Genomic DNA, 13182 nt, shown 5'->3' with positions numbered 1-13182 from the left:
GGATGGATGAATGAATGGATGGATGGATGGATGGATGGATGGAGGGCTCGATGGGTGCAGGGATGGCAGGAGGGCCGTGGATGAAGTGCCATATGGTTTAAGAGTCAGTTGATGGTATTGGCACCTGTCATTTGCTGGCTTCCAACCTGCCCTATCACACACACACAAACACACACACACACACACACACACACACACACACACACACACACACACACTCCAGTGCTCTAATGTAGTGGTACTGGGCGTGATTTCTACCGACGGCTCGAGATTGAGGAGTACAAGTCAAGAATGCACACCTGTGCCTCAAGCTCAAGTGTGTGCAGGTGTGAGAAGTGTCTCCAGGTCTGTGTGTGTGTGTGTGTGTGTGTGGGCCTTATACCTCCACAGGGTATTGTGCAAGTGGCGTGGCAGAATACAGCCTGTATATGTAGGCTCTTATTCAATTGAGACACCGTATGCTCCGAATGCAGAGAGGCTACGTTTGTGAATGGCTGCGTGAGGCCAAACGTGGCTACAGCTTCTCCCCTATTTACAGGAAGATAATGTGTGCACATGTGTGCCATGTTGGTGTGAATGCCTGCATCTGCACTGTTTTCTGGATACTGAATGATTGTGTTTGCGCCACTGAATGAAATGGAAAGTCGGCCTGGGGAGGTCTATAAAGAGAAGGCTGCAGTCATACGAGTCAGAGAGCGATATAGCGAATGGAACGGCTCTCAGATTTCATCCAGATTAATCTGGTAGCTTTGTAATGAGGGGTCTACTGTATATATTTAGCCCATGCAGTGAGATGTAGGTCAGACAGGCAGGCAGGACAGGCCAAACAACATGCCCAGATTGCCCACACTGGAGTGACCTTGAGTGGGCCGACAATGATCCGCAACAACAACTCTCTCTATCTATTTCTGTTGACCTGTGACAGACCGATACAATGGCTCTGCACGCTCCTTGCTTTGCCAGTCATACGTTTGAGTCCATATGCTCCCCCTTTGTGGAGCACAAAACTATTTCATAACATATATTTCCTGAAAGGTTACTTGTTGATTAAAAAAAAACAGAGCATTAATTACTGTCAGCGTTCACTCCATGTGTTGATATTGGCATTCGTTCAAATTTACTCAACGTAAGAAAAAACAGAGCGAGCTCGGGAACATTTCTCACTTTGTCCTCTACAGTTATAGACATGGAACAAAACAAACCAAACACGGCGAGATGGATGCCATTATTCATTTTACAATCCTGAGCATGACTTTATTGACTAAAAATACTTTGCAATAATGACATTTTTACGCTACCGGTGTTACTGGCCTCGGCGGAGAATAATGGATGGCAAGATTTTCATAGTGATAGTGTCCTTTGTTGCCATGAGGTTTGGTGTTATGAGCTGTAATATATCTCTCTCCCTGCCTAATTCAATGCATAATGGCCATTATCACAATTACAAAGCGGACTTTTACCTACTGATCCTTTGCTCAGTGTGTTTTTTGTTTCATTCTACTGCAACAAAATCATTGATCATAAATGACACGGCCCACTCCGGGGATGGTGGCCGGGTATTTACATACTGCTGATATTCACACAGATACAGAGAGTTATGATCTATTCAAAACAAACATGCAAGCCCAGGGGGAGGACAGCGAGGCGGGAGTGCAAGTTCAGTAAGAAATATTGAGGAAATGTGTGTTTGTGTGTGTGTGTCTACCCCATGGTGTATCTGTGTAAACCCAAAGAGCCACACCCTCTCTCATACTAGCACTGTATCTCTGTCTCTCTTTTCCTTTCTCTCTCTGTCAATATCTCTCTTTAACACACACACACACACACACATTAGCACAAACACCTCATCCTTAATTGCCCCGTCGAATCGGTCGTCACAGTGATCCAAGTGCCCATATAATGGCGGCACCACTATTTAGATTTATGACTCAAAATCAAAAGAAAGAACACGCTGTACTGACGTGTCCATCTAAAGCTCAGCTATGACAAAGCTCTCAAACATCCAACTGTGCACTTCTCTCTTCTGCCGCTGATTTGTATGGTTAAAGACACATTTTGCCTTTCTAAAATTAAAGACCCCACCACCACCACCACACACACACACACACACACACGCACAAATTCACACGAATTCACACAGACGTACCACTCTCACTCTCCGTCTTTCTCCCTTTCTCTGTTCCCATATTATACAGTGAGTATTTTGTGTTCTTATGTATATTCTAGCTCAATTATGTAATTTAGCACCCATGTGTGTGTTCGGTAGCCATGGCAACAGCACAACATATCAGCGACCGCAGAACCGCGCTGGGGCCGCGGGCACTGCCAGGGTTCTGCCAAAGAATAATCCATGCCAGAGGTGACATGAGTGAAGGAAAAGCGAGGCGGGTGGAGACAACATGACACACACATGTGAAAAAATACACATGCACGCGCGCGGACGCACACTGACACGCACGCACACACAGACATGTATGCGTGCAGGCACACTAGTATATTACTCTCTCCTCTCATTTTCCCTCTCCTTCCTTTTAAAATACGAGCACACACACTGGATATCCTCCCATTCTTCTTGGCTGGAGCCTCCCATGGCAATAGCAGTAGGAATCCATTCTCCACGGATGCTGGGACAGCTGTGCTGATATTGAATGAGACACAGTTGGTTCTGCCTCTTCTGCATGCAGCTCGAGATAAAAACTACATGCTACTTAATTCAAATCTATATTGCCTCCTGCCAAAATGCATCCAATTCATCCCGTCTTTGTCTTTGCCACCAAGCAGAGCTCTAAATTCTACACCAAATTGCCGTAAATTCACTTCTTCTGCCGACACATGGTGGCCCCCAGTCACCGGCTGACAATAAATGGAGAGAAATGGTATTATCAACAAAGACATTAATCACAGGAACCTTCAAAAGTCTCCCTTTCATGGGCTTAGAAATATGTTCTTCGAATGCTAATAATCCACCACTTTTCTATGGCCTCACACATATGAAAGCAATTTTGAAGCATGCAAAGATAACAAAAAATAACCTTTGCCAGTCCACATCTGAGGGCCTGTGTTATCCAAGGAGGGCCATGTCCTTGTTTGAGGCTGCTGGGATCTGACCAGCACAGACAGCAGTGAAGGTGGTCTTATACTGTTTCATATATACATATATCTATCTATATATCTATCTATACACACACACACACACACACAGAAAAATGTATCAGCTCTGTTTAAAAAGTAAAACTAAACTTTCGTGAAATGTTACAAATTTTAGAATCTCTTGTAATGATGGTGTTTTTGGTTGTGGATTGGCCTGAGACCAGGCGGCGTGGTAGGAATGAATAAGTAAAAGGAACACAGTGTCCCAGGCAGCGTCTGGCATTGTGGCCTCCTGGTGTCCCCGTTACACGACGGGGGAAAAGATCCGGCGCAGCCTACAGCCACAAAACACCAGCACAGCCAATCAGGGATTACGATTTCACCCGGACTGCGTGCTGCTGTCCCCACTTACACTTATGTGTGCATGCACACAACTAAGAAACAGGAGCGCACAATGAATCAGGCCCACCTGTCAATCAAATACACTATGAGTTCACTCTAGTGTCTCGTTTCCAGAACAGAGAGTGCCACACTGGCTGCCTGGTCAAAAAGTCACTTTTCCGACCTATGCTCACTATTCGGCATTGCTGCATCATGCTGATAGGTTGTCAAGAAGAATGAAGGAAATGGCACTTAATGCACAACTGAACCCAAACTCACATCACAGTTCAAACATGTCTATCTGAAAAATGCAGCTTTAAGGCATTAAGGCCTACTCTTCACTTCACACATTATAATTTTGGCATTTTGGAGGTTTGAAAACTATATTTGAAAAGACAGATGAGACGCAAAAGTGATTGCTGTCTTAAAAATGGCATCCAACTCCACTGACTAATCCAGTGATAACCACTCACAGGCCTCATCGGCATGAAGACATGCACCAAAGGTTCTGGTGCATGTTTACTGTGGGGAGGGGCTCTTTGTTTGCATGTGCATGTGTATGCATGTGCACATGCATGCATGTGTATGTGTGCGCGCGTGTATGTTTGTGTGTGTGTGTGTGTGTGTGCGTGTGTGTGTCTTTAATTCTGAAAAATCCAACATTTCTGTTTATTCAGACTGTGATTCCATCAGATTTTAATCCCCTGAACAGCTGTTCCAACTCATTTTCCAGGCCTTGGGAAGACAGAGGGAGAGAGAGCAAGAGAGCAAGAGAGAGAGGGAGAGAGAGAGAAAGAGAAAAGTGGGGAGGGGTTGAAAGGCCACCTCACAAAATATGTGTAAATGGAGGTTTCATGGGAGACAAGGGCTTCAAGACTGCAATGGTACAGGAACCTTGGTCTAAAAGTACTACTCCACACTAATTACATTAATTTAATTTGATTTTCACATAAAACAAACTAGCTCATTCTTTCCCCCGTCTAAATGTTGCTTTAATATTTTCACTCTAAACACAGCTATCTGATAAAAAGTGATAAGAAGTAGTGATGACGTAAAAAAAATATAATACATCCTCTTGGAGCAACATATAGCCTGATAAAGAAAATTGCATGCTTCAGACTGGGAGGACAACACAATAAGTCATGTGCGCTCAGACGGTGACCTTAAAGCGAAGGTGAATTCTAACTTCCACGGGCCTGGGACGAAAATACGAACTGCCATTTGTCACGGGCTATTCTTCATTTGCCTGTCATCACAATGAGCTGTCCGACTATTACGCTGTAACACCACTACGCTACAAATATTAAGAAACTGCTGCTGACGGCTGGCGCAGGTAAGGTCTATGTGAATAGGAAATCAATGCAATTAACAGTAACTTGAAATATGAGGGAATGCGGCACTGGATTATAAGCAGCGATGGCATGTTTTAATAAAATAAAAGGTAGTCTTCCCTTAAGATAAAAAAAAAAAAAAAAGTTTGGGCCTACTGGCGTTGCACCCTTGGGAATATTTTCGACCGTTTTATCCTTTTCCCTCTCTTTCCTCTCTCAAACTAAGGTGGGATATTTCGACAGGAGCGCAGTAAAATAGCGCATGCCTGAAAAAGCAAAGTCGCTGGAAGTTGGAGCCAGTTTTCGGTCTGAGCTGGAGCTGATCGATGCATGGCTTTGGAAATGAAAAAAAAAAAAAAAAAAGTGTGCAGTGTGGTCAGGCGATAAAATGCAGCCAAGGATAATAATACAAGATGCAGATAGATAATACAGCTCATATGATGATATCAGAGTGTATGCAATGCAACAGAAGTTCTCCCTCCTCATACTTGTAGGTTTCATTCTGGAGGTCAAACTCTTATATGGCCTATGGAAGTAGCACAAAACATTTTTTACCAAGACGGGATGTAAAAAAAAAAAAAAAACACATACACCTAATGCTGAATAAATAGGGACAGGACTTACCACTAATGCATTGTTTAGAAGGTGAGTAGGGTAATACTTTAGTGTTGAGAGGGTGTTAAGAGGCGAGGAGAGCAGGGGTCAGCGTCCAGGCGGGCAGAGGAGCAGAGGGAAGGAATATGTTAAAATGTCGCACCAGTGAAAATAGGCTGAGATGACAACATAACGAGCTGCATGAAGTACTGAACACACATCCACAATATTCAAAATGCAATGATTTTATTTATCATAGATAAATTTTCTGCCCCCCCAAAAAGCTGTTTTTCAAAAGGCATGGATTGTGCAGCGTCACTCTGGCCTCACAGGCCCGTGGCCATGAGCAGCGCCGAGAGAATTTCCAAGCATCAGTGTTACCACATAGGCTATATTTAAATTAGAGAGTCCAAGTGATATTTAACCTTTTAAAATGGGGAAAGTTTTTTTTTAAATTGAATATCTAAATAAATACCCTCTCTTAATCAATTTCAAAAGCTTGTCTGGACAAGCAAGAGGTTCAGTGCCTTCCTACAGCATGACTTATCCGCGACAGGCTATAGGCTCCATTTTTATTTACGAGTGAAAAGTGAAATAAGAGACAGCACGATAACAATAATTATATTTCATTACATCTTATCTATGTGAAACTTTATTTCACTGCTCTGGACAGTTATTCTTGTCTCCAGTGTAGCCAATCTGCACGAGAGCTCTTTTTACATGAAAATGCTCTACATTTCTATGTGATTTTCATCCATAAATTACTTCACCCTGCAAAACACACTAGAAGCCACACACACACACACGCACACACACGCACAAACACACACTCCTCCACTCAGGACTCTCCGTAATTTGCTTCCATTACGCACCGTCCGTCACATCCCAGCACGCTGCTTCTCTCCAGCAAGGCTTTTATCACAGTTAATAATTCATTCTATTGTTTACAATTGTTGCCATATCTGAGGTCCAAGCTCGTTTTTTTAATTATTAACAGCAATTAAATAAACAAAATGTGCTTCTCCGTCTGCAGACGGAGCTGCAAGGGAATGCTGTGCAGAGAGGGGCTGCATGCTGGTGCTGCTTGCTCGGAGAGTGAAGTTGCTTCCTTCCCTGCACGCACACACACACACACACACACACACACACACACACACACACACAGACACACACACAAAGGTACAAAATGAAAAATGACAAGGAAGCCATAAATATTTGGGGCAATACTACACTGAAATCATACACTGCCATCGTTTTCCATTCCAGGCAATGACATACTATACCATATGTGTAACATGTGTGCTATATTACAATGTGTGAGCATTTGCTTCTGTTGCCAATTACTTGTAATTAAGGGGAATATAGCCTTTGTGGCTAAATGCAATCTCTTTTTCCTGTGCTGTGAAATAACCTAACATTTATGAATTACAGATAAAGATATGGACTCTAAATCTCTGTTTGGACAGGCTGAACAACTTGCACAGCTCTTCAAAAATATGAAAGTGCATATATCTGGAAATAGCACATCCTAATCTATAGGCTAACAATATGTGTGATGTTCATAATCAAGATGTGGCCAATCCTTTTTTTCCCCCCATTTTCTTTCCCTTCACAAAGTCACGCTTGTTCAATTTCAACTCATGGGTTCTACAGTTGACATAAGTGGCCTAATAGCTCTCTACAATAAAATGAAGAAATCGGGGAAAATATTCAAATCTCCTTTGCCTTTCTCAAGTCAATGAGAGGACAGCATTATGATGGTGCTAGTGTGTTTTTAAATGGAAACCAGACCCAGCTATGCCCGCATGAGAGGAGCTGAGAACAGCCTCTCAGCCTCTGGTAGCAGTCATCAGAGGCATATGATGGGAGGAAAACTCTTTTAATAAAACCACTGTAAAATCAGGAATGAATTACACTTCAAACAGGCCCTGGCAGTCCATTGTCAGACAAATCCAATGAGGGATAAACAAGTTTGCTTTAAAAGAGTTAGACTTCCAGTGGCTGTAATATAGGCAGGTCAGTGCCACCGGTTAGAATACGTTGGCTGATAAGGAGGGAAACACTTTCGAAACCTTTCAGAGTGAGCTGGAAAAAAGGAGCAGGGAATAAAAAAAGAAAGGTACTGACAGAAAACACTTAAACCTAAAGGCAGGAATTTTATTTGGCTTTGCAGAGCACATGCTGTGAGTGTCAGCACTTATGACGGGTTAACACACTCGAATTTGGCCTTAAAGCAGAGATACAGCCATAATGGTGCGACTATAGGAAGCTGCTAAGCATGTTGGATTTTGGATTTTGAGTTTAACAGTTTATGTGACTGTGGAGCATTGCATTAAGCTATGCCCATATGGCAGATAGCTTAGTGGAAAATTTCTGCAAGCAGCGTTTGTCAGAGCTTGCACTTTTCCTGCTCCTTCCACAAATAAGTTTTTAGGCAAAAGATTTTAATAAGAAAAAAAGGTTTTGCAAATCAATCAAAACAGTGATTTTACATTCAGTTTATGTTGAGCATGAGAAGATTAAACACATCATAATTAAGAATTAATAAACAACAATTAGAATGAACATATGAACAAAATAATTAAAAAATTGGTAACCTCATTGACATAAAAACATGAATTAAAGCAGCGTGACACTAATGATATTTTTAAGGTCACAGAAGTCCATAATGCAATCTAGTAATATTCCATATACTTAATTTATCTAGACTACACCACACGAAACCAGAGAAAATACTTCTCAAGCGGATCCACAATTTTCTACGTTGCAACACATTGTGAAATTCCCTGAACCTGTTTTATTTCCTTGACAACAACAACAAATACCAAAACGGTTACGGATTTTATACAAACACAAAATAGTCATTTCCAGGGAACAGTGTTTTCGCTGATGTATACCCCAGTGGGTTATTATTATTCTTTAAGTATGAACAGCTCCTCTGAATGGCAATGGCCAAGTCAAGTGTTTAAAACTCTACTTGTTGGACTATTGTTAAATATGAGGAATACAGGCAGAAAAAGTTCCACAAAACAAATTAATTTTTAAAAAGAGTGACAGTCGTTTTGTACATTGATTTCAATAATTTAAAAAAAGACAGTGGAGGGTTAGGGCTAGGGTCAGGGCAAACTTTACACTGATATAATTTGAGGGAAAGCAGGCAGACATGTGCCTACAAGGACACCAATCATCTAGAGTCGGTTTATGCTTCACCAAATACTTTTTGTATGAAGTTATGACCAGAATAAGCAGAACAGGGTGATACGAACAGAGGCTGATATATAATACAGGCCTAGTTGTGGTGCGTCTTGTTGAGTGGAACTCCATTACAGGCCTAACAGTAATATGTTCACTTAGACAAAAGGAATAAAAAAAAAAACTTATAAAGTAGGCAACTGGCGCGCAAGAGCTCCAGAGAAAGTTTGATTTCTCAATACTTTTCTATAGACTTTGCAACTATATGCGCGCGCGCGCGCGCGCGCGCGCGCGCGCGCACACACACACACACACACACACACACACACACACACACACACACACACACACACACACACACACACACACACACCAGCTCCAAACTCTTGCTTCTCCCGCACTCGACTTCAGATAAAGCGGTAAAAGGCTGCGCGCCCTGCTCTCCTGCCTGCAACTTCTCCCACCAGCAAAAAAACTCCTGCGATGCTCGACACTTGGAAGAATCCATCTCAGACGTGTAATATTAAACTCCAGTCCACATTCTCTCTATCCCTCCGCTCTGCTTTTTCTCCTCCTCCTAGGCTCCCCTCCTTTTTTTTTTTTTTTTTATATCAAATACATTTCGGGAGAAGCGCCATTTTCTCTCCAAAACCATGTGCGATGAAAACGCACAAGAAAGTTTTGCGCAAAAGAAATACTCCCTAAGACGGGACAAGTTTCGCAGCGTTGAAGTTAAACTGCGAAGAGGCTCAGAGAGTAGAAATACGATCTAATACAATAAATAAACTGTTGCAAAAAAGAGAGAGAGAGAAGGAAAGCGGCAGCGCAATGAAACCCGGCATCTCCGATATGGCTATAATAAGTCAAACAATGAAATAAGAGAAGACATTTACCTGTGTCAAGCAGTACGGGGAGTACATGGTTATTTTTAGAAAGGAGAATTGGAGAGCTTATTTAAGTTGGGTGGAAGCTCGGTGTGGTGCTGCATTGCAATCGCTCGCCGTCCTGTTTCTCTCACTCCATGCTGCAGCTTACAGTAACCCCGCCTAGAAAGTGAAAGCTTACACAAACTTTTAGGGAAAAAAGTTTCTCTCCCTCCCCTCTTCCGTGCGGGACTCTGCCGCGCTCCTCTTTGTAAAGAATTATCCTACATAAGACGGCATTTGATTAGACTTACAGATTAATCAGCGTGTTATTATCGCAACTTTGACGATTGAGCCGTGACAGCGCTTTCCTGTACTTAGTCTCCCATGGCTGGCGGGGTATTTAACCCGGTATATGCGTATTGGCGCTTCCCTGCTTCTTTTTAAACGGTAATGTTACACTAATATTAAACTAATGGGTGTTTATTGACCCCAACTGCTAATGTTATGCAAATGCAAACAATGACCACGGGGTTAATGAGTCTTACAGGTACAGGCAGGTATGATTAGTGTAAGAATGTGGCACTGTAAATGTATTTTCCCCTCAAGAAAGCTTACTTGTATTAGAAGGCAGCACTTAAAGGCAACATCACAATAGATATGAGGTTAAAGGTGCATCACATGTGTAAAATAAATAAATACACACTGTATATTTTGAGGCTAGTGAAATAACCTGTGGAATGTGCAATATGAGAAAACTCGACGTGGGCCCAGAAGTAAGATCTCGTTTGGTTTTTTTTTCACCGAGGCTGAAAAAGTTGCTATCATCAATCTTATCATTTGTATCAATTTGACACATTTGGGTCAAATAATTACCATCTCCTGACAATTTGCACACATTCCATTTTCAGCCCTGCATTTGTGCAGTGCCCTACTCAAGCTGTCGTTTCAAACTCTGCGAGTAATTTCGCAGATAATACAGTAATTAAATTCGAGGGCAAGCAAGTCAATACATTGTTTCATTGTGGGTGTAAAGTGGGTCTATTTATTTGTTACTGAACCATGTTTGACCCAGCCTGGAAGCCACAACTGGAGTTTAAAACCAAAGAAGTCAGCCCCGGCCAAACCGTTACCAGAGGAGACTGCAGTATTTACTATTAAGCTGAAAACAGAAAACTACCAAATGTGAGGACAGACATATAATCACAGCCACTGAACAGTATCACAGCACTATATTGGGGCATGTGAGGGAACACACTCTCTCTCTCTCTCTCTCTCTCTCTCTCTCTCTCTCTCTCTCTCTCTCATACACAAAACAGTAGTGGAGTGATACACGTTTCACATAAAAAGTCATAAAATAAAGTTTGTTGGCCCCGGTCCTAAGTGTGGTACGATGGGGAATTTGGGTGGGAGTGAAGTCATTGTGGAGGAGCGGAGCTGAAATTTGGGCCCTGACATTGGAGTCCCACAGATTTATGAGGCCTACTGCTTGTGCATTTCTACCACAAGCCTCTGCAGGGCGAAACAAAGAGATCTGGGCTCTGTGTGGCCAATTACTGCGCACAGCCAAATAAGAGAGAGCCAGAGTCGGAGGGAGGGGAGGGAGAAAGTGTGTGGTCAGGAGTGTATGGAGACCACAAAACCGTAACCTCCTGTCCTCGTCACCACACAGGGTTATGATACCAGCATTCCTTTCCATGAATATGATACATGACTAATACGAAACACACACACGCACACACACGAAAACACACAGAGACTAACCCACGGACACTGTCACACCCACAACAATGCACCCACGCACCTTTTGCTTCCCCCATTGGCAGGTGGAGCGAATTTATTCCCAAACTGTATTGCCTGAGACTTTCCTAAGGGAAGCTGTCGGCGTCTTTGTTTGCAGCTGAGCACAATCTCTGCGCTCACTTTCTCAGCTAAGTCATTAAAAGTGCTGCACAAGACCGCGAGGGTAAAAGGTTACAGAGCGCGGTTACCCGGGGATCAAAAATCCCCCTCCTTTATAGAGTCGAGTCAGATGCAACACACGCAAACGCTCCTCTACCGTGGCTCCTTAAATGAGCCACACATTTAGTGGTCTGTGTGAGTAAATCTCTCATTAAGTAACACATGGTAGAGCCATATGCTATGGTTGGTGGGTCTGCTGTGGCTCTGCTTTTTCACACGCTCATATATACATATTTACAACCACACCAGTGTGGTCAGCTCTGTAGCGAATATGCTCTTTCACAATCACTTTTTTAATTCATTCATCAGCATCATCGGCATTGTCTAGATAGGTCCTCGGCATGCGGGTGCTGATAGGATGGGAAGCTTTCGCTCATAAGGGGGAGTCGATGATCTGCTGTACATATTACCGTCATAAAAATGGATGTCTTGAGTTTTTTTTCTTTTTCTTTTTTTATTTTGGCCGGTGTGATGGATGCATCGCGGAAACTTAAGGCCTTAAGAGAACCTGGACCTGAACCCGTAGGAAGCAGTCTGCAAAGCAGGTCGCTCGGGGATCAAAGTAACCACAAATTTCCCCGAAACTAACGCACAGTGTGACACCGCAGCTTGTAATGACACCACACCTGGCTGTCTGCGGCGTAAGAGGAGAAGGAGCGAGGGACAGGCGGGGGGTTAAGGAGCGGGGAAGAGCGCGGTGGTGCTGTTCAGCTGGGCAGACCTCAGCTATGAGGACGTGGCTCCAGAGGCCCGGCGCAAACATACAGTGCACCAATGCATGCGTGTATGTCCGTGCGCGCACACACACACACACACACACACACACACACACACACACACACACACACACACACACACACACACACACACACACACACACACACACACAGAGGGAAAGCGAGAGAGAGAGAGAGAGAGAGAGAGAGAGAGAGAGAGAGAGAGCGGTGATGCACTTCACACAAAAGTCCAAACAGCAGACCTCCTTGTGAGAAGCTGGAGGTAGACACCCTCCTGTGGATGTTCTTGAACTCGCTGCCCCTGGAATCCAATCCGGTCACACCGACGCTCCTCCCCTCTCCCAAAAACTCTCTCTCCTCTACCAACCATGCTACTCAATTACAGCCATAATGGTTCATTTCTGTACCCCGAGACACACGATACACTGTAGCAACCCAGATTCTCTATGAGACTTGGCATAAGTCGTATGCAGGGAAACAAAGAGTATAGAAAACTGGCTCCCACCTCATTAACAATCACATTTTCAGTCATCCACAGACCCCCCCATCCCCTCCCCATTCCCACTTCTCTGTTTTTATTACCATTTTATATCAGGCCGATCATTGTAAATCCAGTGTGCTCGCTGGGTGGAATGTGTATTTTTTTTTTTTTTTTTTTTGTGTAAACCTGCATACGTTCTTCAACTTTGTATAGTATTCTAGTGGGTTTTTTTTACTTGAGTTTTTTTCCCTCTTCATTTTATGTAACTAGGCATGCTGCACATTATCGTCATAATTTTCATTCCCACGAGGCGAGGGCGCTTCGGTGAAGTTGCAAAGGCCCCCTTTTTCTTAAATGTGCGTGTGGAAATAATGATTGTAATGGTTTGCAGCTGAGTAGAGGGAGCTGTGAATGACATTATGATTGTGGTGCAATTACAAAGAGCATGAAAACAGACTGTCAGTCACACTAATGACTAATGACTCAAATAACACATTTAATAAAATATATGAAATAATAATAATAATAATAATAATAATAATAATAATAAT

General features: G+C 43.0%; 1 protein-coding gene across 12 annotated transcripts in view; it reads right to left on the bottom strand.

The window, feature by feature from the left end:
* nfixb (nuclear factor I/Xb) overlaps nt 1-13182 on the bottom strand; it is a 144973-nt gene that overhangs the window by 111552 nt on the left and 20239 nt on the right. For 7 of the 12 annotated variants that reach the window (XM_030057585.1, XM_030057588.1, XM_030057586.1 and 4 more), the window contains one exon: nt 5427-5462. The exons of 3 other annotated variants lie outside the window; for them this stretch is intronic. In XM_030057585.1, coding sequence (XP_029913445.1) covers nt 5427-5462 — 36 coding nt within the window. Of the gene's footprint in view, nt 1-5426; nt 5463-9481; nt 9903-13182 lie in introns of those variants that run through there. 2 more of the 12 variants (XM_030057589.1, XM_030057590.1) reach the window with 2 other exon arrangements.

This window comes from Myripristis murdjan, chromosome 8, assembly GCF_902150065.1.
Source record: "Myripristis murdjan chromosome 8, fMyrMur1.1, whole genome shotgun sequence".
NCBI lineage: Eukaryota > Metazoa > Chordata > Actinopteri > Holocentriformes > Holocentridae > Myripristis > Myripristis murdjan.
This window is presented reverse-complemented; position numbering and strand designations above follow the sequence as displayed.